This window comes from Falco punctatus, assembly GCF_963210335.1.
Source record: "Falco punctatus genome assembly, chromosome: 19".
Taxonomy (NCBI): Eukaryota; Metazoa; Chordata; class Aves; order Falconiformes; family Falconidae; genus Falco; species Falco punctatus.
The window spans coordinates 1,659,504-1,682,115 of record NC_137599.1 but is presented as its reverse complement, the minus strand read 5'-3'; the positions used below and the strand labels follow the sequence as shown (position 1 = coordinate 1,682,115).

Genomic DNA, 22,612 nt, shown 5'->3' with positions numbered 1-22,612 from the left:
TATTGCTCGGCGGAGCTGCCCGTCAAGGGGCAAGCCGCGGCGGATTGGCTGTCGATAAAGCATCTCGCCGTTTGTTGGCTAGAGCGCCGGAAAATCGAGTAGGGATTGGTCAAGAAGCCGCCGAGGGGCGGGTCACTCAGGGCGGTGCCCGGGCGGCCCCGGGGGAGGAAGATGGCGCCGTGAGGGGGTCGGAGCCGCCGCTGCAGCCGCCGCTCCGGCCGGTCTGTGCGGGCCCGCGGCGGGGGCGGGCGCGATGGAGTGGGGGGCGGCAGCGCCAGCGGGGCCGGGCCCGGAAGGGGCGTGCGGCCTCCCTGGCCCGCCCTCCCCGAGCGCCGGGCGGGCGGGCGGCGCTTCCGGGGCCGAGGCCCGGTCGGGGGCGGGCTCGCTACCTCGGCCCGCCTCCCCGGGGACCGCCGCCGCCGCCGGGAGGGGCCGGGCGGGGCGGCCCCGCGGCCGGGGGGGGGCCGGGCCGTGTGCGGGGGGTGCCCCGGTACGTGGTGGCGGGGAGCCGGGGGGGCCCGGCCGGTGGTAGGGGTCCCCCGAGGCCGCCCGGCGTTCCGGTGGGGGAGCCCGGCTCGGGGGGCGGAGGTGTGTCCTGCCGGGGGGGCCGGGCTGCTGCGGGGGTCCCTGGTGGTGGGGGGGAAGTGGCCGTGCTGGGGTCGCGGGGAGCGGCCGCAGGGGGTGGCCGGGCCTGGGAGCCCCCCCGCGTTGCCCAGGGGCTGGGGGGCTGCGGCTGGGGGCGAAGCTGCCCCGGTGTGTGTGGGGTGCGTGGGGCTGGGGGCAGCGTGCTGGCAGGCGGGGCTGGGGGGTGCTGGTGTGTGTCTGGGGGGCTCTGCGGCCGCATCCTCTTCTGGCGCCTGGGACGTGGAGGGGGGCTCCGGGCCCGTTCCCCTCGGGCATTGGAGGTCCGGGGGGGGGGGCTGCAGGGCAGAGCTGGGGGCAGCTACCCGGGGCTGGGGGTGCAGCAGGGGGTACGGGCTGAGGAAGTGTCTGCGGGCCCTGGCGATGTGCTGTCCAACAGGAGCTGGGCCGCCCCGGGAGCCACAGGTGCTCCTGATGCTTCTGGAAGTTTCCACCGGGGTCTGGCATCACTCTGGGGGAGCTGCCGCTCGAGGGTGCCCTGTGATCCGCTCGCTCCCGAGGCTCGAAACCTCCCGACCTCATATGTGCGGAGTGAGGAGCTGCTCCCTCCTCTCCCAGGCCGGCCCAGCCACGGAGTGCCTGTGCATCCTTGGCAGCACGGCCGGCCTGGCTCGCTTTACTTCAGCTGCTTCTCCTCTTACTCCTCCTTAAACGCAGCCAAAACACCAGGGAATTTCCCCCCAGCATCAGGGAAGGAGAAAACAAACTCAGATGTTGGCAAGTGGCTGTAACGCCTGCGCTGGCAGAGGCGTGTCGGAGTCAGACCAAGAGTTAAAACAGCAACAACAGAAATCCTGGCCAGGTTATTCTAATGCATTGCTTGATTTCCTGCTGTTAATATGTAAATACACAGGTGTCTGAGCTCCTTTACACCCGACTTTGAATACTTGCTTACAGGCCTGACAAACAAATGGGGCTGCTACCACTGGCGTGGTTTTCTCCCCCATGACTGTGCTTAGCTTCATAATCCTGAGTGGTTTTTTGCAGTTGCTGAGGTCGTTCGTGGATTTTAGGGAACTCTGATTCACCTTCATGCTTAAGGTGCTAATTAAAGCCGTGGTAACTCAGATCAGGTGTGTCAATTGGCTTAAACTGAGTGCTGTAAGTTAGGATTGTGTTCACCCTGCTGTACCCCCGAAAAATCCGTCAGGCAGATGGGAAGGGTATTTTGGGGAGCAGGGACTTCCCTGCAACTGGAATACCTGGACTGGTGGTGTGCACTTTGTAAGTTGGTGTGGTATTTCGTCTCTCAGCGGGGCTGTGAGAAGATAACGAGGATATCGCAGTGATAGGGCTTGAAATCATTGTCTAAAATTTACAAAACTTTTCCAGACTCCTCCGAAAGGGAGTTTTGTAGCTGTTCAAAAGTGCTTGCGCTGCTCGAGCTGCAGGATGGGGTGTTGGTTGTGGCTTTGAGGACTGGCAGGTACCTTCTTGTCAGCGTTTTCCTCTGTCCCGGGCTCCTCAGCTGAGCTGGAAGCCGTAGATGTTGCGGAGGACTGCCTGGCAGCTCCCCGAGGAGAAGCGCTTGTCCTGGTTAGGAAGGAAAAAAAAAAAAATCTCTCCCCTTTATGTCTCTTGTAGAATATTGAAGATAATGGCACGGTTTCCAAAATAGATAAATTCTTGTGAGAAGCGAAGGAGCAACCTCTGAGCAAACCTACCAATCGTGCCAGTGTGAGCGGTCCAGCTGGCTGCTAGCAGGCGTTTCCTCCGGCTGGACACAGGGTCTCACGGGCTGGCGCGGTTGGTAAGTTTTCTCTTCCTACGGCTCCATCACTTGAGTCCTGTGGACTTTTTTTTTCCCTGCGCTGTGAACTCACGGCGGACTCGGAGAGCTCCTTGAAGCGCTGTCAGGCAGACCTCGGAGTATCTGGATAGTTGGCTGGGACATGAGGCGCTTGGTCTGTGTGTCCTGGGGCAGGAATGAGTCCTGGTTGTTCTCGTTTGAGGAACATAATAAAAAAAAAAAAAGAGTTCTCCAGCCAGAAATCACTGAGTTTTAGGTTGCTTTGTCCTTTTACGGGGGTGAAGGCAGGCAAGGGGTGAGGAGGTTGTTGTTTCCACTCTGTGGGGAGACAGTTTCCATACAAAAGCTGAGGAAGAGGAGGATGGCCAAGAAAAAAAAACTTAATTTTATGAATCAGTGCTCCTTAATTGCCATAAGGGAGACTCCTCTTCCGCTTGAGGCTTGGCTGGGGGTTTACAGAAGGGCAAACTGGACCTGAACTGCTCAGCACATTCTTCCTGGGGCGGGAATAAGCGTGTAACACAGAGTGGGTGATGATTTCCTGCTGCTCATCTGTGAGAGGGTCCGTATCCCGCAGGGCCTTTCCAGAAACCTTCCCCACAGGCAGTGACAGTCCCACTCTCAGATCTGTCCTGGGCAAACGTGCAGGGAGTGAAGCCCTGTGCTTTGGTACCTGCTGGATTTCACCACGTTGCGAGTAGCTTTATGCCACATTACACCCTCAGGATGTGAAACTGTCACTGCTGGACTCGGACGTAAATTGTACAAGTGAGAAACTCGCGGAGGGATTACACTGCAACTGCAGCGACACAGGGCTTCTCCCCCAGTCATTATCCTTATTTATTTGTTCGGGCTAATGGGATCTCTCCTGGTATGTGTCTCTCTCTCTGGCCAGCTCAGCATTGCTCTTATTTGTAGTCAGGGCTGTTAATCCTCAGCAGTGCCCTAATTCTGCTGAAAGGGAGGGTGCAGCCATTGAACTCGGGCAGCCGTACAAGCTCCCAGCTTTCTGGGAAGAAAGCGTCCTTTTATCGCAGGCCAGCTTGCTGGGTGCGAGCGTCTGATGCTTTCATCTCCGTGAGGTTGCCACAGTGAGCGGCAGCGAGTGGCTTCAAGGGAATGGATGCCCTTCGCTATGGAACGGGGCGAGTCATTTCCATGCGATGCCATCCCAGGCGCCTGGGACTCTGACCTGACTCTTCCTGGGGATTTATGCCCTCGGACACAGCAGGGCTGTGAAAGAGCCTTCGTGGAGCCTGTGCTGGCGAGGGGCGAGCTGCCTGCCTTTGGGAAGCGGGCTCCTTGGTGACTTGGCCCAGGGCCCGATCGCTCGGTTTCTTAGGGGCTTTCTGTTTGGCAAAAGGCTTCGTGTTCCCAGGGAGGGGATGTCTGGCTCGGTTTGTGCCGTGCAGGCCGGCCGAGGGGCACGGGGGGAGCTGAGGGCCCTCACCTCTATAGTTCTAGGCGAACGCTGACGGCATCTCAATTACTTAGAAGACTTTTCTCCCAGCCTTAAGCTGTATTAAGACGTGACGTCCGGCCCTTGTGTTGGGCAGCAACGTGTGCACCTCCTGTGCCGTCCCTGCTAGCCGACAGCCTCAAAATGAAAGAACCTCCTTATTTTCCCACTGTAGACGTGCCTTTTGCCCGGGGCTCCTGCACCCACGTGCTGGCAGCACCTGCTGCTTCGAGCAAGGTCGAGTTTGCCCTTCCTGAGGCTGGGTGCTGGCCATGCCACCTTCAGCCGGCCGGTGCTGGTGCCTCCTGCCCCCACTGCGCGTGTTGCTGCTGAGCTGTGGAGCGTGAAGTTTGCTCCCTTTGAAGCAAACCCCATGCCTACTTTTTTCCACACGTGTAGTCCATCTTCCTACCCTGGATCTCCCGCAGCTCCCCCGGCAGGAGTGCCGGGTTGGCAAATGGTGACTCTGCTTGGGCCTGGAGCCAGAGACCGACACTGCCGCAGTCCCGGGACGTGGTTCTTGCCTGCTCCCTGCAAGCAGCAAAAAGCCACTCGCTGTGCTCACACAACAATTAATTTTTGGCTGGTACGATGTGTTATAAGCCATCCGGGACTTCATATCGTGCTACTTGTCCTCTGCCAGCACTTCCCATCGCTCCTGCCATCCAAGCATGTCTGTAAATACCATGGCGCTGGCTTCCTATCGGCTCTCCCACCCTGGGGCTGTGTTTCAGAGACTCCCTGAGTAAACCTGAAGCATCCCTATTCCTCAGACAGCCGTAATTCCCCACTTGAAGTCAGGACGTTGACAGCAGCAGTAATAGAGAGTGTTTGAGCTCAGACAGGTTTTCCCTGGCACCTTATCTAGGCAAATGTTACCAAGCTAGCGAGCCATACAGCAACTGCTGGATGGGGATGACTGGGGAATTTGCCGAAGGAAATGTCAAGGATGAAATGTCTTTCCAGTCCAGAACAAAAGATTTAGCAAATTGTAAGGATTTAGGAGTCCCTTTCCCTGGTTTTGCTGTCTTAAACCTTCAAAAAGAAACTGCTGTAGCTGCCCCAGTGGCAAGAAAAGCTCCAGCCTCGGTGTTACTGCTTCTGTGGCGATGTGTGTCAGAGATTCCAAACTCCAGAGGAAAGTGTTGAGAGGAAGGCAGCAAAGCCTCAGGGCAGTGAGTGGTCCCCATCCTTGCAGCTGCCCCTCGGGGTAGCCCTGCCCCATCCCACTCTCCCTCCGCACCATCCGAGGAGCCGCGGCCACTTGCCTTGCACCCTCCCTGCCTGCCTGCGTCTGCTGAGGCCCTTGAGCAACTGGCTCCTCCACCGTAACTTTGCCCCTCTCCTCTCCCCGGTGTGCAGACCCCACTGAAGCTGTAGGCTCTGTGGGCACCTCCTCATCTTCGTGTGCTGCCCACTGCTGATCTCTCCTCCCCTCTTGCCGACAGCTTTTCTCGACCTCCCCAGGTCCCGCTGCCAGCCAGCACCAGCAGCTTTATTTTATTCCCTGAAGTGACCCTTTAATTACATAATGACTTACAAACACAGCCCCAACAACATACCAAAAATAATTGAAACAATGTTCTTTCCAGCCTTCAAAAACACGACTCCATACCAAAACTCTGTCCTTTTTAATTCCCAAACTTAAAAAAAACAGGCAGCAGGGAGATGGCATGGGCTGGAAACTGGGAAGCTGTAGGCTCACTGGGCATGTCTGCCTCTGCTTTGAAGTGGGGGCTCCTCAGGGCAGCAGTGGTCTCTGTCAGCCCCAGGGTGGGCGACGACTTCGGGTCACAGCTGTGCTGGGATGCAGCAAATAAGTGAGGGCTGCAGCCGGTTGCTCACCGTAATTGGCATTTCCCTTTGGTGGCAAGCAAAGGTCAAAGGAAAGTGCAGGGAGAAAGTGGAGAGGCGGTGAGATTTCTCTAGCCCCTTTGCAACCCCCCCTGCTGAAGGTGTGTGTGTGAGGTGTGACATTTTGGGCGATGCAGGGAGACACCAGGAGAGTCCCCCCGAGCACTGGGGCCCTGGGCTGGGCGCACCGAGGAGCTGCGGTCTCGGCTCTTGCTGCTGATCTTATTCCTTTTCTCTCTGCTTCCTCCTCGCAGATCAAGAGACAGCATGGCTGCGACTGCTGCCGTCAGCCCCAGTGAATACCTGCAGCCAGCTGCCTCCACTGCCCAGGTGAGTACAGGGGCATCGCCGGGGTGGAGGGACATGTCCCGGGCTGCAGGACAGCAAACGTTGCATCGTTCGGCCCCTCCTGCCTCCGCTGTAGCCAGCGTTGCTGCGTCAGGAGGAGGGCTGGTTGCTGGACAGGCTGGGGAGCTGTGCTCTGGACCTGTTCCCAGCCCCAACGCCAACTCTTCTGGAGTGTTCTTTCTCCTCCCTGCGGTGTGTTTTTCTGAAGGACCTCTTGGATTGCGTTAGCAGCTGACATCACAAGGTGGTCTTGGAATTAAAACTGTGTGTGACACTCCAGGGTGTGTGTAATGGGTGTAAATACCAGCAGACTTACAGGGTATTTGCAGCTTTATAGAGGTTGTAAGAACACAGGCACACAATTAAAAGGCAGTCACCATCCTGATGGCTAAAAGTAGTGTGACGAGGGTTGGCTAAAGGCACACGTGGTGTGGGTAATTAAGCAATTCCTTTAATAAGAGGTGTCTCATTGGCACGGACTGGATTGCCTTTGATAGCATGTGCCCTTTCCTTCACTGACTTGATCTCCAGATGTGTAGCACAAGCCCCTGTCTCTAACGAACCTGTCTTCCTCCTGGCTCCCCAGGACTCCCAGCCGTCTCCTCTAGCCCTCCTTGCAGCAACATGTAGCAAAATCGGTCCCCCTGCAGTGGAAGCCGCCGTGACTCCTCCTGCCCCTCCTCAGCCAACGCCTCGCAAACTCGTCCCCATCAAACCTGCTCCGCTTCCTCTTGGCTCCGGTAAGAACAGCTTTGGGATCCTGTCGTCAAAAGGGAACCTCTTCCAGATCCAGGGCTCTCAGGTCGGCACCTCCTACGCTGGGGGGCAGCTGGTTTTTGCCATTCAGAACCCAACTGTCATCAACAAGGGCACCCGCTCGTCCGCCAACATCCAGTACCAGGCAGTGCCCCAGATCCAGGCCGCGAGGGGACAGACCATCCAGGTCCAGCCCAACCTCACCAACCAGATCCAGATTATTCCAGGCACGAATCAAGCCATCCTCACCCCTTCCTCTTCCTCTCACAAGCCCGTGCCCATCAAACCAGCTCCGGTGCAGAAGGGTGGAGCGTCACCGGTGCAGGGCACAAGCAACGTGGTCAAGTTAGCTGGTGGCGGCAACGTGACTCTTACCCTGCCCGTGAACAACCTGGTGAACGCCGCTGAGCCAGGCACGCAGGCTCAGATCCTTGCAGAGAGCTCCTTGAAGCCCTGCAAAAAGACTCGAAAGAAAGCCATGTCGCCCGCCCAGCCCGCTGCCATGGCTGTGGCCGAGCAGGTGGAGACGGTGTTAATAGAGACCACGGCAGAGAACATCATCCAGGCGGGCAACAATCTGCTCATCGTGCAGAGCCCAGGCTCCAGCCAGCCGGCCGTGGTGCAGCAGGTACAGGTGGTGCAGCCCAAGCAGGAGCCGCAGGTGGTGCAGATCCCGCAGCAGGCCCTGCGCGTGGTCCAGGCTGCCTCCGCCACGCTCCCCACTGTCCCTCAAAAATCCTCCCAGAACTTCCAGATCCAGACGACGGAACCCACTCCTACCCAGGTACCATCTCCTGCGTTCTGCGAGGTCTCTCTGCCCTGTTTCTCCTCTCAGCCCTCACCCAGGCTTTAGAAAGCTTGAAGGGGTTTGTGAGCCGCCAGACATTCCCAACTTGTTCAGCCATCGCTCGTGTGGATTCTCTGATGTCTAAGAAGGGTTGGGAGCACAGCTGTTCCTTCGGTGGGGGTTTATTAAGTCTCCCTTGTTGGCCACCTGCTTTTGTAGGACCTGTGGAAATGCAGTGTCCTCAAAACCTCTGCTGTGCCACCAGCTGGGCGTGGGATGAGCCAGCCTGCTCAGGAGCTCCTGGGGGGTAGAGGGAGGTGGGGGAGTGGGGCTCACAGCCTGGAGGACTGTATCTTTAGTGTTGCCTTTGGAAACCAGGCTGCAAGGCCAGAGCAGCCCTTTGGCCCCGGGGAAGGCCAGGACCTTCCTTCAGGAGGTTGCCAAGAAGATGCTTGGGCAACTTCTCCTGCTCTTTGGCTCATCACAGGCTCAGATTCCTGGGTTGCGTGGGGAGGGTGACCATTGCGCTGGGGAGGGGTCTGCACGGTGGCAGTACCCGGTCTCATTCCTCTTCTCTCCTCCCATCAGGTCTACTTCAAAACGCCATCGGGCGAGCTGCAGACAGTGGTGCTCCAGGAAGCCCCAGCCATGACGGTGGCTCCATCTGGGACCTCTTGCACCTGCCCCGTGTCCCGCAGCTCCGGCACGGGGGGCAGCAGCAGCAAGAAGCCGGCCACGCGCAAGGAACGCACCCTGCCGAAGATCGCTCCCGCCGGAGGCATCATCAGCTTGAACGCGGCTCAGCTGGCGGCCGCGGCGCAGGCCATGCAGACCATCAACATCAACGGCGTGCAGGTCCAGGGCGTGCCTGTCACCATCACCAACACTGGAGGTGGGCTGCGCCCCGCTCTGCCTGGGGCGGGTGGGAGGTGGGCTGCGCCCCGCTCTGCGTCGGGGGAGGAGGGACAGCAAGACACAGGCAGCTGCCTGACCCGGAGGACAGAAAGCCCCCCCCCCCCCCCTTGCTAGCAGCACACTTCGCTTTGCCTGGGGTGTTGCAGCTTTGCAAAGAGATCCCTTGCACCCTGAGGCTGAATGTCGCTGACTGTTCAGCGCCACCCGCTTCTCTGGCTCCTCTTGCTCCAGGAATTGTGTAGAGTTTTGTAGAGTGTCTCTTTGGGGGTTCCCCTGCGTGTTCCTGAGCCCGTCCCGCTCAGCTGTGTCAGGGAGGGTGGTTAGTGGAGGTGGCTGCCTACGGGGGCAGGCTTTGTGGTTGTGCTGAGCTGGAGGATGTGTCTGAGCGCAGGGACTGAGGCCGCCCGAGAGCCCAGAGCAGCTCTGCCATCTCCGCAGCTCTGGGCAGGCAGCAGGCTGAGCTGTGCCCAGGCCCCTGGGGCGAGAGGGGTGTCTTTTTTTTTTCCAGAGAGCTGGGACCCAGGCAGGCGGAGGGACGTGATGCACCGGGGTTTTCCCTCCTGCAGCCCCTACCACAGAGCACACTGCCAGGTCCCAGTCCCAGGGCTGGGACATCTCCTTGCATCTGCTGGGTGCTGTGGGTGCTGGTTTGGGCTTCCAGGAGTCAAACCCCGAGACGTGCCTTCACACACACGCTCGTATGCTCCTCCGAGCTCTGTAGCAAGGGATTACTGTTCCCTCAGAGCGAACTCAGCCCCTCATCTCCCCACTTGTCACATGGGACAAGTGTCTTCCTTAAGCCAAAAATAGCCAGACATGGCCCTGGCTAGTGGCTGGAGCGGTCCGTGAGCCGCAGACAGCCCGGTGCATGCCTGCCCCCGCGCCGCCGGCTCATCTCCCCGCTGCCAGGAGAGACACGTCCTGGCAGCCGCTCTGTCCTCCCGTCCTGCCAGCAAACCTTCCCCAGCCCGGTCCCGGCGGTGTGGGCTGCCACCAGGGAGCCGCGGGGAGGAAGCTGTGTCTGAGGGAAGTTTATCTGCTTTCTGATCCAGAAAGACCTGCTGCCATGCGGTGGTTTCTCTCTCAGCAAGAACCGGCAGGAGTCCAGGCTCAGTTTTGCAGTCAGAAGCTGTTCTTTCTTGCTTGACTAAATGATGTCAGCATAAAACACGGGCCAGCGTGGTTTCGTGCTCCGCAGCAGGCCACTGTCCTCACTGGGGTTGCTTTTAAGGGGGTTTTTAATTGCTGCTTTGCGTGTAAATGTGGAGCCAGCCGCGAGCGAGCGTCAGGGAGATGCCACAGGCAGATGTTGCTGCTGTCTGCGCTGCTGCCCGCGACGTGCCACAAGGCTGGCGGGGGCCCGGTAGGACCTGCTGGCTGCTGCCCCATGAATGAAATGAATTCAGTCGGGTCTCAGCCTGGTTTCAGCTAGGACATGGCCACCTCCCAAGGGCTGCCCCGACCCTGAGCTTCGTGCTTTCCCTCCCAGTGTGTCTGTTGGCACCTTTGCTCTGCCTGCGCCCCCAAACCCATCCTTCCTCTCTTCAGTCACCCCTTCTTTGCTCTGCTGTCAGATCCCACTCCTCCTCCTCCTCCTCCTTCCCTGCTGCCCTGAGAGCAGCCATCCTGCTTGCTGACGCTGACCCCATCTTCTTCTTTCCAGCCCCCGTCACGGCTGCTGGGTGCTGTGCAAGGCCCAGGCTGCCGCCTCCGTGAGCGCCCGAGCGTGGAGCGGCCCTTAGGGTCTGGGGTAAGTCCCATTTTTTTGGTCAATATATTGCACGTTTTTTCAAAGTTTCTTTTTTGTTTCCTCTTTGGTCATTTCCCCACCCCGAAGGGTCAAACCAAAAACTTTGAAAAACCGCACAGTATATTCAGAAAAAAGGGACTTACCGGCCCCGCTTGGGGACCAGCACGTGGCAGGGCAGGGGGGCCGTGGCGGTGCTGCATGCGGGGCTGGGGCCTTCGAGACCCAGGGTGTCCCGTCCCACACGCCGGGGGCGGGGGGTGCAGGGTGCGGCTTTCACTGCCTCTGGAGGGTTCCGGCAGGATCCGCGCGTGGAGCATGGACGGCCACGTTGGGCACCGGTGCGCGGGCGCAGCGCGGCCCCCCGGGAGCGGAGGGGCAGAGCCTGACTCCCCCTTTTCCCCTCCAGGCCAGCAGCAGCTGACTGTGCAGAACGTGTCCGGCAACAACCTGACCATCAGCGGCCTGAGCCCGACCCAGATCCAGCTCCAGATGGAGCAAGCGCTGTCCGGAGAGATTCAGCCGGGGGAGAAGAGGCGGCGGATGGCGTGTACCTGCCCCAACTGCAAGGACGGGGAGAAGAGGTGAGCACGGAGGGGGAGAGGGGCAGCCCCACGGAACCGGCACCCATCTCCAAGGCTAACGGTGGCTTTCCTTGCCAGGCTGGGGGACCCGGGGAAGAAGAAGCACATCTGCCACATCCCTGAGTGCGGGAGGACCTTCCGCAAGACCTCGCTGCTGCGTGCTCACGTGCGCTTGCACACGGGCGAGCGCCCCTTCGTCTGCAACTGGGTCTTCTGCGGGAAGCGCTTCACACGCAGCGACGAGCTGCAGCGGCACGCTCGCACGCACACAGGTCTGCAGCCCCACGGGGCACGGCTGGGCGCCGTGGCGTGGCCCCCTCCCTCCCAGGGCGGCCCCCAAATCATGGCCCAGCCCTTGTGGGGTCCTGAGCCTTGCAAGGGCCGAGGGCATGTGCTGAGCTGAGGACTGGGATGATCTTGGGCCACGGCACGTTGTCCTTGTGATTTGCCTGAGTTAGCGGGAGGGACTGGAGAACCTGGGGCGGGGGTCTCTGCTGCTTTGGGGCTCTCCGGGTGATGGTGGTGACAGAGGGGAAGGGGCTGGTGTGGAGCGGCTGCAAAGGGGACCTGTCATGGGGCTGTCACTGCCACCCCGGGAGGTCCCCGCTGCCCTGACATGGCTGGTTTAGGGGAACACGGGGACAAAAGCAGGTGGGTGACGGTGGTACTGGGGCCGCGGCCCACTGGCTGCCACCCCCTGACTGCCACCTCTCTTCCCCACAGGTGACAAGCGGTTTGAGTGCGCACAGTGCCAGAAACGCTTCATGCGGAGCGACCACCTGACGAAGCACTATAAAACCCACCTGGTCACCAAGAACTTGTAGGGCCAGGAGCTGCCCCACGGCTCCCTGGCTGTGCAGACAGACCCTGCGAGGGCACCAGCCTGCGACGCCGCAGCACTCCAGCATCCGCGGCCGCCTGCGGACGGGAGCCCTCGGGGACATCCTCCTGCCCTTCCTCCTGTGCCGCCTGGGCCCCCACGCAGAAGCCGCCCTTGCCGAAGGGGGCGAGGGGCCGATCCTCCCTGCACACCCCTGGGGCCGCGGGGTGGCCCCGCAGAGGCCCAGAGCCCGGTGAGACGTGTCACGGCCGCGCGGGAGCCGGGCATGGAGGTGACTGTACGCTCCGGTGCGCAAGGGCTGGGAGAGGCTCCACAGCACATTCCTACTTTATATTTAAAGTCTATAAATAGCTATAAATATCTATATAACCCCCTTTGGAAGGTCCCTTTTTTCTATGGAGATCGTTGCCTTATGCTCCTCGCTCCCGATTACGAACACTGTGTATTGTGAGTGCTTTTTTAAATCTTTATTTAATATCTCTCTTAAGATGCTGCCCATCTTCTCGACCCTTTTTTCTCTCCTAACATTTCTTTTCCAATACTGAAGAGATTTTATTTTTTTTTTTCTCCCCCCTTTCTGATGATTTTTCTCTTCCCCCCTTTTCTGTTTCCAAGTGACGTGGCATTTCCTTTTGAATTCTGGGACTGCAGCCCCCTTTCCTGCCCCGTGTGCTGCTCGCCATCCCCACTGTGTATAGTGTACATTGTATCATAGATTATATTGCTTTTGTGTTTACTACATGTTTAAAAAAAAAAAAACACATGGCTTGTTATTTTTGAGCTTTTAAATTAAACAAATCCACTTTATTTTTTAGTTGTAACTGCCCAAGGTTGTTTTCTGGATTACGTGACAGATCTGTTATACTTTAACAACTGTAACTGGCTGGCCGGCCTGGAGTCAGCCGGGAGCTTTCCTTGCTAAATAAATTTAGCTGCCAGAGGCAAATCCAGTGCAGCGTGTGCCGCCGAGGGTCCTTTCTCTCTGGAGCCGGCCCGGTGCGAGCCGTGGTGCTGGGCTGGGCACCGCCACGAAGGGGGCTGTGCCGGCTGCAGCGGGACGTGCAGCAGGAGCCCGGCGGTGAAGAGCTGAAGGCGGAACGCTCGGCGTGGCCGCGGGGAAGGCGAGCTGCCGGCCTTCTCGGGCAGAAAGCAAGCGGGGTTTATTTAGAGGAATCCCAGACATCGCTGGAAACGGACTTATTTACAGGAAAATGGTCCCAAGCCGTGGCTGGATGCGTGGAGCCGCTGCTGTGTGCAGGAGCAGCTCTGCTGCTGGGGGTGGCTGTGGCCGCTGGTTCTGCCCCTGGCGCTGGGGGACACTGGCACCACGATGCCAATGGTGGCACCGGCATGGCACCAGCATCTCCCTGCTCCAAGCGGCCCTTGCCCCTGCCAGCGCCCACTCCCCGCTGCTGGGGGGAGCGGGACACGTGGCTGTGGACCCTCGGGCCGTGGCGCTGAGCCAGCCGGTCTCTGTAGGGCGACTCCAGCTGCAGCCCCTCTGTGAGCACGGGGGCACGATCCCACCACACCGGAGGGCTCAGGGCTTGTCCCCCGGCACGGTCGGTGGGCCATGGCCGTCCCGTGGGGCTCAGCTCACTCCACGACCACCTTCCTGACAGCCCACCAGGACCTGCCGCACTTGCTGTTGATGACGGCGTTGAAGTTGCAGCCGTGGCCACACAGCTTGGTGCTGTGCTCTGCGGGGTGGAGGGGGACCGGACCTCACTCCTGGGTGGCACCGTGGCCTGTCCTCACCTACCGCAGCACCGGCAGGGGACAAGGGACCCTGTCCCACCCCCCTGTCCCCTACCTTTGATGGTGTTGACCATGGCCATGGGCAGGCGGAGGGGACGCTCCATGGTGGCGTTGTGGGCGATGTGCTGCCCCGTGGCTGAGGACCGGGCCAGCATCTCCCACCAGAAGTAATCGAGCAGCTGCCGGGTCATGAGCTTGGGCTTGTCGGTGGAGACCTGCGAGACGTTGTCCAGCTGCAGGTGGGTGACGTAGACCCCCGCGTTGGGGACCAGTTCCAGTTTGGGCCTCCCATTCTCCTGCAGCGAAGGGGAGAGCTCTCTTCTGGCTCCTGGACGGAGCCTGGGGACCCCCTGCCCTGTGCCCAGGCTCCCCCGGGGTACCCTGACACCCTCTGTCCCTTGGAGACCCCTGGGTCACCTCTCCTGTGCCTTGGGGTAACCCTGTTGTCCCCTATGCTCCAAGCACAGCAATGTGCCCAGTGGCACCCCAGGAGCCTTGGTGGGACCCCAGGAGCTCCAGCCAGCCCCACACACCTCGATGGGTGATGCCCAGAGCGGGGTGCCATCAGCGTGTCCCCCCCGCTCTCCTCCCAGAGGCAGGCAGTATCGGTGAGCACAGCGGGGCTGCCAGCCCCCTCCTTGGTGCCCAGGCAGGGGGGGAAGCCACTGGGCAGCCCTGCCCACAGCCTCCAGGCTGGGGGGCTCCGGGGGACATCAGCCAGGGCACAGCCCTGCTCCCCGGGGCTGGGAGCGGAGAAGGGCTGAAGCCCCCCAGCCTGTGGGGACAGAGGGGTGCTGGCTGTACAGGGCTGTCCCGCTCGCCCCAGCGCTGCCGGGGGCCGGGGCAAGGCTGGTCCTCAGCCTCTGTAGGGTGAGGAGCTGTGTGGGTTGGGGACACAGGGGCAGAGCTGTCCCCAGACCCCCATGCTGTGGGGACAGAGACCCACCTGCACAGTGGCATTGCTCTCCAGCAGCCCCACCAGCCCCTTGAGGAACTGGATGTTGCTGTCACTGATGCCTGTGGGGACACCGGGGTGGGGGGTGGGGGGTGGGGGGGTGGTGGATGACACCCATGGGATACACCTTGTCCCTGGGCAGCTCCCCTCCATCCCCCACAGCCCTGCCAGCCTGTCCCTGTCCCCTTCTACCTCTGTCTGTCCCAGTGCCACCCCACAAACCGGGTCCCCTCCCCATCACCCTGTGCGCCCACCGCCCTTACCAATGCAGCCGGTGCCAGAGGCCAGCAGGGTCCCGGTGGTGGTGGCACTGGTAGCCAAGGGTCCCCCGCGGCCACCTCCGGAGGACAGCAGGTCATTCTCCTCCAGGCTGCGGACTTGGCTCCAGAGCTGCCGGTTTTCCAGCTCCAGCTGCCGGATCCAGCGGTCACGGTGCAGGATGACCTCGTCCCAGGCTGCCAGCGCCTGCTGCAGCTCCTGCACCTCCAGCTCCCGCAGCAGCTGGGGGTACAGCCCCGCCACCCTGCCCGCCCGCGGCCCCCAGCCCCCCCGGACCCCCCCGGCTCCCAGGGGCTCTCGGGGTCCCCGGGGCTGGCCTGAGTGCCCAGGCTCAGCCGGGGTCTCTTCGTGGCTGTGATGTCCTCGGCAGCAGGAGGGCTCTGGGGATGGCGAGGGCACGGGGTCAGTGCTGGCCCTCTGGGGGTCACAGCCCCCTTGGCCAGTTTGGGGACACGGGCGTAGCACTGGTGCTGGCACAGGGATGTGTCCCTGCTCCGTACCTGATGTGGCTTGGGCTGGGGGGCAGGGGGGTCCTGCCCCCCCAGGTGCTTGTCCTGGGGCTCGGCCCCGCCATCAGCGCCAGTGTCGGGGTGCAGCAGCCCCCGGGTGCCTCGCCGGGGTGGTGGGACCCCTGTCCTGCTCAGAGGGGACCTGGCAGGGGGACACGGGGTGGCGCCCCAGCACCCCCTGCTCTCTGCCCCACCCCGAGCCCCCTCCCCACGTTCCTGCCGTGTCCCCTTGCTGTCCCCACTGCCCCGCTCCCCAGGGCCCTACATGTCCCCAGTGTCCCCTCCAGGCCCCCGGCAGCTCCCCTGCCCACCGCTCACCTGCCCAGCCCTGTCCCTAAGTCTCTGCCCTACAGGCCCCCCGCCGCCGTGTCCCCCAGACCCATGTCTTGCCCCCCCTTCCCTGTCCCCAGTGTCCCCATATCCCTGTCCTGCCCCGTCTCGCAGCCCTTGTCCTTTGTCACCACCCCCACTGTTTCCCCCAGGCTCAACTACCCCGCCTCCACCCTCTCTGTGACCCCTGTCCCCAGGTCGCTGCCCGCTGCCCCCCGCCCCGACGGACGCTGTGCCTTTAAGGTCCCTCCATGTGGCTGTTTACAGACCTGACCCCACTTCCGGGTCCGCGCGTCCCGCCCCCGCCGCCCCTCCAATTGGCTGGCGTCTCTCCTCTCCCCTCCCCGCGGTGGGCGCGCTTAGCCGCTTCCTATTGGCTGTCTGGTGGGGGCGGGCCCGGCGTGGACCACGCCCCGCGGGGGCGGGGCTGCGCCACGCTGCGCAGTTGGGTCCCGCCGGGTGCCCGTCGGCCGCGGCCGGGATGGACCTGGGCCCGCTGCGGAGCCCCTACCGGGGGGATGCGGAGGTGGGGACGGGGGCGCCGGGGGGGGACCGGCCAGCTGGCTGGCTGGCTGGCTCCTGGGGGCGAGTGGGGGCACGGGGCCCGCGGCCTGGCTGCGTTCTGGGGCACCCGGCTGTCCCAAGGCCCAGGGTGACACCCCGCCCCCCCCCGGGCTGTCCCCAAGGCCCGGCGTGACCCCCCAGACTGTCCCCAAGGCCTGGGGTGACCCCCTAGGCCGTCCCTAAGGCCCAGGGTGACCCTTCCCTCAGGCTGTCCCCAGGGTCCGGGGTGACCCCCCCAGGCTGTCCCCGAGGCCTGAGTGACCCTCCCCACCCCATACTGCTAGTGACCCTGGAACCAGGGTGACCACCCCTCCTGCCAGTCGTGCCTTGGGAATTGGGGTGAGGTCACCCAGGCTGTCCCCAAGGCCTGAGGGATCCCCCCCGCACGCTGCTAGTGACCTGGAACCAAGGTGGCTCCCCTCAAGCTGTCCCCAAGACCTGGGGTGACACCCCCCTCCCCCTTGCATTGCTGCACCCCTGGGGCTGGGGCCACCCCGTCCCCTGCACTGCCTGTGCCCTTGAGCCTGGTGTGACGCCCCCCCAGCCCAGTGCTGGCTGTGTCCCCAAAGGCCAAGTTGCCCCCCGCCCCCATTTCAGTGTCCCCCCCCATGTCCCCAGGCCTTCGAAGAGCAGCACCTGGCCTCCCGCGACCCCATCCAGCAGTTCCAAGCGTGGTTCGAGGAGGCCGTGGGCTGCCCGGCCGTCGGAGAGGCGAACGCCATGTGCTTGGCCACCTGCACCAGGTGAGGCTGGGGGGGGGGGGCACCATGGGAACAGTGGGGGTCCCCTGGCTGCTGCAGGGGGGAACATGTCGTCACCTGCCCTCTCCCCCCCGGCAGGGACGGGAGGCCCTCGGCCCGCATGGTGCTGCTGAAGGGCTTTGGGCAGGATGGCTTCCGCTTCTTCACCAACCACGAGAGCCGTAAGGGGAAGGAGCTGGTGAGGGCTGCGGCCACGCTGGGGCTGGCGGGGGCTCTGGGAGGGCGTCCCCGGCAGGGGGGTGGCTTCCCAGCCCCTTGGCACCAGGGCTGGGGCTTTTGGAGAAGCAAAGCAGCTGGGGTTTGGGTCGAGGCTGTGCCGGGAGCGATGCTGGTCAGCTGACAGCCTCGTCTCTCCCCCCTCTGCATCCCAGGACACCAACCCCTTCGCTGCGCTCGTCTTCTACTGGGAGCCCCTCAACCGGCAGGTGAGTCGTGGTCCCCTGGGGTTGGGGAGGGGGGCTGGGGGGGGGCAGAGATGGCCCCTTGGTACGGTGCCAGGCAGCGGGGGCTCCCCGCTTCAGGGTGCAGTGCTGGGAGTGACATATTTGGCTGGGGGTCACACTCAGATGGGTCCCAGCCCCCCAGGGATGAGGTGTGATGGGGAGTGCCCATATTTTGGGGGGAAACTCAGGGGATGGGGTGGTCACTTGGCTGGGAGCCCACTTGGCCCCTTCAGCACCGGAGCCCAGCTGACAGTGCCTGGCACAGGTACGGATCGAGGGCTTGGTGAAGCGGCTGCCGGAGGAGGAATCCGAGCGGTACTTCCACTCCCGCCCCAAGAGCAGCCAGATCGGGGCTGTGGTCAGCCAGCAGAGCACCGTCATTCCGGACAGGGAGGTGAGCGGCCATCCCCTCCCCAGCAGCAGCACCCAGAGGGGCCGGGAGAGCCGGGGCTGCCCTGGCTGCCCTCGTGTTCACCGCCTTCCCCATCCCCACAGTATTTAAGGAAGAAGAATGCGGAGCTGGAGGAACGGTACAGGGAGATGCTGGTGCCGAAGCCGGCGTACTGGTGAGTCGTGGGGGCTATGGGCAGGGTGCTGCCTGCCAGGGGGCCCCCCTAAAGCCCCCTGTTTCTCTGCCAGGGGGGGCTACATCCTGTATCCAGAGGTCATGGAGTTCTGGCAGGGCCAAACCAACCGCCTGCACGACCGCATCGTCTTCCGACGCCTGCGGGATGGCTCGGCCCCCCTGGGAGACATGACGCACCAGGGAGAGGGCGATTGGGTCTTCGAGCGCTTCTCCCCATGAGGCCACCGGTGCCTCTGGCCGCGTTCAGCCGATCGGGAGCATCACCTGTGCCAAAGCGGCCCGCCTGTCCCCTGCCGTGCCCTGGGGAATGGGGCTGGCCTCACTCTGCCCTACCCCGGGAAGCGTGTGCTGAGCCCTGGGGTGCTGGTGGGGGGCTCCAGTCCAGCCCCGGTGATGCTCGTCTCCTTGTGCCTCTCCCTGGGGTGGGCGAGAGCCGCAGGTGGGTCCCCAGGACCCGCTGCTTCCCCCCCACCAGCCTGCAGGGAGCAACTGCTCCTAGTGCCACTGGTGGTTAATTAATCGTGTTAATGATTGTGGAGGGACCAAGAAAGACCCCGGTGTACCCCCTGCCTGTGTCCTGCCGCTGCCACCGCTCATGCCTCATGTTTTAGCTAGAACCGTGCAGCGTACTCAGCCTCTGCAATAACTTATTTAATTACAGCTCTATTGTCACCAGTGTTCGTGGCCGGCCGCATTGCCACCAGCGCACCCCATCTCCCCAGGACCATGGGACCCCCACCCTCAGCCTGTGTGTTCAGGGGGAGCTGGGCTGGCGCTGCTTCCAGTCCCCCCGCCCCAGCTGCCTGTCTGAGCTTCAAAAAAATAAATCCCGATCGGCACAGAGCCATGCAGTGGGTTTGGGTTAATATTTACCCACGCGGGGCTGGGCCACGCGCTCGCACGGAGCTCGTTGCAGCCGGGGATCCCGGCGCACGGACCGGGGCAGAGGGTGCTGGCAGCCCTCCCTGCCCTGGGCCTCGTCCCAGTGAGACCCCTGGCCATCATAACCTTCACCCCCCAGCTCCGTGTTTGCTCTCCCAGTCGCTGCCTTGCAGGGCGGGATCGTACCCTGGGTCTTTGCTGTGGCTGGGGGTCCCCCGGTGGGCTCCTGACCATGCCATGCTGGTGGGGGACAGTGGGGGAGCCAGATGAGGTGGCTGTGGGGCTGTCACACACCTTGTGTCACTGGCGCAGACTCACTCGGTGGCCTTGGTCCCTCCCAGCTGTCTCATCCCTCAGGGACGGTGCCACGGTGGGGCAGGAGGGGATGGCTGAGGTGGCTTCTAGTGTCACCTCGAGGTGGCAGCTTGATGTCCCAGGGAGGGGCTGGGGGCTTGGCTGAGGCTGGCAGCACAGCCAGGTCTCCCACCACCCATCTCGGTGTGTGGCTGGAGCCCCGGTACCACCGTGACGGGCGTAAATGAGCCGCTTGGCCCCGGCGGCGGCGCGCTCTTGGCTCTCCTCCTGCCGGTGCCCCGCTCCGCTCCCGGGCCGGATCCCGGGACAAAGAGCAGCCTGTGAGCCGGCGGGCGCGGGCAGAGCAAACAGAGGGGGGGGGCGGGGGCCCTGGCGCAGGGGTTGTGCCGGGGGTGGGGGGGTTGGACTCTGGCGCTTGGCACCCTCCGGCCGCTGTGATAGCGGGGAAGCTGCGCGGGGAGGGCACCCGGGCTGGCCCCCACCGTGACGGCCACCCCCTGTGTCCCCCCCCCACCCCGCAGGGTCGGGGATCGCCGGAGCTGGCACGGCTCCCCAGCGCGGTCCCTGTGACTCTGCCGGGCTGGGGCTGGGGGGTCCGCCGAGCTCCCCCTGCCCGCGCCCCTGAGCTGCCTTTGCGTCCAGACCTGGTTTATTAACAACAGTTAATTACCAGCGGTTGCCAGAGCTGGCAGAGGGCTCAGCTTCCAGCCACCCCCACGAACGCCGGGGCTGCCAGCTGGCCCTGGCACCGCGTTCCGTGGCCGGCTCCCACCGTTCCGGGAGCGATTCCTGGATGCGAGTGGGAATACGGCTCCTCCCGGGAAGCCCGGAGGGTTCCACAGCCCCCATGGAGGCAGCTGGGGGGGGGGGGGGGTGTCGTTCCCCTGGAGCAGGGAGGTGTCATGTCCCCTGGTGTGGGGGTGGCTGCTGGCATGGACGTGGTGGTGGTGGCTCTGCCCGCGGCCACGCGGCCCCTTGGGAGACGAGCTGGGGGTCCCCAGGACTTGCCCAGGCAGGAAGGGATGAGGAAGGGGATCAGGATGGGGATCAGGAAGGGGGAAGGGGATCGGGGCTGTCGCGCTTGGGGCAGAGCTGGGTGAATGATTGGCTCTGGTGGTCCACAGCAAGCGACCAAGTGATGAGCATCCTCATCCCAGTATGAACCAGTCAGCCACGGGGGGCCCCCCATGCCCACAGGGGGCTGGGAGGGATGGGCAGTGCCTGGCTGTGCTCCCCAGTTCCCCCAGTTCCCCCCGGGGTGCCGCCAGCACGGGGGCTGCAATTCAGCAGGCTCCTTGCTTCTCCCTTGGAGAAACTCCGGTCCAAGTCCTGTCCCCCTCCAAAGCCCCGCGGTCCGATGTCCCCGGGAGGGACGGAGCCTGGGCAGCCAGGGGTGGCAGCCGGAGGGTGACAAGGTGACAGCCAGACGGGTCATTTCTCCTCCCGCTCTCCAGCAGCACAGAGGTTGGGGTGCTCAGCCAGCGTCGCCCGCACTTTCTTCTTCTCCTTGAAGCGCCCTGAGTTGGAGACCTTGACATGTTTGCCCTTGCTGCTCTTGTCCACGAGCTTCTCCAGGCGGGCGGCGAAGCCAGGGGCCCCCTCCTCAGCCGGCCCTTCCCGTGTCCCACCGGTGGCGGTGGTGGCGGTGGCGGCAGTGTGGCTGTCGGGGCTCTCGTACAGCACCGTGGGCACCGACTGGCGCTTCCGCAGGAAGGTCAGCTTCCACCAGCCGTGGCTGTCGGCCATCGCCACCAGCCCCTGCAAGGGACGTGGGGGTCGTAATCCCCGTGGATTTAGCCCTGCTGTCCTGGGTCTGACGGGGATGGACAAGGGACACGGGCTGCTGCTCTGGCAGCGTTGGCGGGGAGCCCGGTGCCGTGTTTGCCGAAGGCGGCTCTGGCACTCTCCCACCATCTCTGCCGGGATGCTTGTGGTGGGGGGAGGGGGGCCTGTGTGGGGCTGGGGCGGGGGGGCCCAGGGCAGGAGGACCCCCCAGGTAGCAGGAGGGGATGTTGGGGTACCTGGGCACTGCGGAGCCCCGGGGAAGGGCTGCCGGCACCACCGGGAGCTGCTGTATCAGCCATGTGTAGCGGGGCAGGGAGGCAGCCCAGTAAGCAAACAGGAACAGGAACTGGGAGCAGGTGGGAGCTGGGGAGGTGCCGGGGTCCCTGCCGGGGGGTCACCACCTGCTGCACCCCGGTTCTCCTCTCGCCCAGCCCTGCCTGGGGAGGGGGCATTGCTGGGGCCTTGGCCACGCTGGGAAGGCTCCGGCGATCCCGGAGGGCTCCGGTGCGGAGCGTGGCTGCGGGGCAGGACCGGGAAGGCAGCTCCGGAGCGGAGGAGCCAAATGCTTCCCTGGAAGCGGGTGGGTGGGGAGGGGTCCCAGTGCCCTATCCTGGGGGCCAGCGTGGCTCTGAGCCCCCCAGCACTGGGCCATGATGGACCCCTGCCCAGCTGCTCCCGGGTGGTGCCACCGGCATCGCTTCCAGGTGCTGGGGCAGGGGGACAAGGACACCGGGGGGGGTCCCAGCGCCCCATCCCAGGGGCCAGCACAGCTCCGAGCCCCCCCAGCACTGGGCCGTGACGGACCCCTGCCCAGCTGCCCCTGGGTGGTGCCTTCAGCATTGCTTTGAGGGGGACAGGGACACCAAGCCTGGGGCCACCACCCCAGGGACAACGCTGGTGGCCCCCCAGGATGGTTAGCTGTGTCCCCCCACATCACCGTGACCCCCGCCCCCTCCTCAGGCCAGAGCCGGGTGGGACCCATCACCAAATGGGGCTGGCGGGGGGGGGTGTCCGCATCCCACTCCCCACCCTGGGCACCCCGGGTACCTGCACCTCCCACGCCTCCGCTGTGGCCGCCCGGCCCGGGGGTCCCGGGGGTTGGGGTCTGCGGGCAGGTGCCGTTTACCTGCCGCTGCCCCGGTGGCTCCCGGTCAAGGTGAACCCGGCACCGGCCGCCTCCCGCCGGGGGCCGGGCCGGGTCCGTGAATATTCATGACGGGGAACCGGGGCTGAGCCCGGCGGGGCAGCTCGGGACACCGGTGGGCGCTGCCTCTGCCCCGGCCCCGCGGGGGAGGGGGGGGTCCGGGGCTGGGTCCGGGGGGACAGGGGCGGGGGAGGCAGGGTCGCAGCTGCCCCCCCTGCCCATGGGGACCCGCCTGTCCCCGCACTGTCCCCGCTCCCCCCCCCGGCGGTGCCCCCGGGGTCGCAGCCGGGCAGCCGCCCCCTCCCGGCGAGGACACGACTCGGGGGACACGCGGGACACGCGCCCCCCGGTGACGCACTGGGTGGCGCCCAGGGGTGTCCCACCCCCCCCGCCACGATGGCCCCTGGGGTGACGGAACCAGCGGCTCTCCCGCGGCGGGTCCCCGAGGGATCTGGGATCTGCTCTGGGCTCCCCATGGGATCCCCGAGATCCTCTCTGCAGTGGGTGGGGATCCCGGGGGGGGGCCCTGGCTCCGTGCTTGGGCACCCAGCGGCCCCGACAGATCTCGGATCCTCTCTGGGGCAGCTGGGGGTCACAGGGGGATCCTGGTTCTGTGCT

The 22,612-nt window shown here is 63.7% G+C and overlaps 3 protein-coding genes across 12 annotated transcripts; 2 read left to right on the top strand and 1 right to left on the bottom strand.

The window, feature by feature from the left end:
- Positions 1-131: 131 nt before the first annotated feature.
- SP2 (Sp2 transcription factor) lies at positions 132-12,490 on the top strand. 10 transcript variants are annotated; one of them, XM_080369727.1, is made up of 7 exons: positions 132-221; positions 5,960-6,035; positions 6,640-7,593; positions 8,185-8,488; positions 10,668-10,842; positions 10,921-11,114; positions 11,566-12,490. In XM_080369727.1, exons 2-7 carry the CDS (start codon positions 5,973-5,975, stop codon positions 11,664-11,666), a joined length of 1,791 nt encoding a protein of 596 aa, XP_080225853.1. In that variant the 5' UTR covers positions 132-221; positions 5,960-5,972; the 3' UTR covers positions 11,667-12,490. The 10 variants fall into 10 exon arrangements, with proteins under 10 accessions (XP_080225853.1, XP_080225852.1, XP_080225848.1 ...); XM_080369726.1 differs by having other exon boundaries at positions 141-221; positions 2,227-6,035; XM_080369722.1 differs by having other exon boundaries at positions 150-221; positions 1,022-6,035.
- A 3,326-nt stretch (positions 12,491-15,816) lies between these two features.
- On the top strand, positions 15,817-18,715 carry PNPO (pyridoxamine 5'-phosphate oxidase). The gene is made up of 7 exons (XM_080369741.1): positions 15,817-16,040; positions 16,697-16,821; positions 16,918-17,017; positions 17,211-17,264; positions 17,548-17,676; positions 17,778-17,848; positions 17,922-18,715. The coding sequence occupies exons 1-7, from the start codon at positions 15,996-15,998 to the stop codon at positions 18,085-18,087; spliced, it is 690 nt and encodes a 229-aa protein (XP_080225867.1). The 5' UTR covers positions 15,817-15,995; the 3' UTR covers positions 18,088-18,715.
- Positions 18,716-19,560: 845 nt separating this feature from the next.
- Positions 19,561-22,421, bottom strand: PRR15L (proline rich 15 like). The gene is made up of 2 exons (XM_080369740.1): positions 21,898-22,421; positions 19,561-20,823 (listed from the first exon to the last, which is right to left on the bottom strand). The coding sequence occupies exon 2, from the start codon at positions 20,809-20,811 to the stop codon at positions 20,497-20,499; it is 315 nt and encodes a 104-aa protein (XP_080225866.1). The 5' UTR covers positions 20,812-20,823; positions 21,898-22,421; the 3' UTR covers positions 19,561-20,496.
- Between the last annotated feature and the right edge of the window lie 191 nt (positions 22,422-22,612).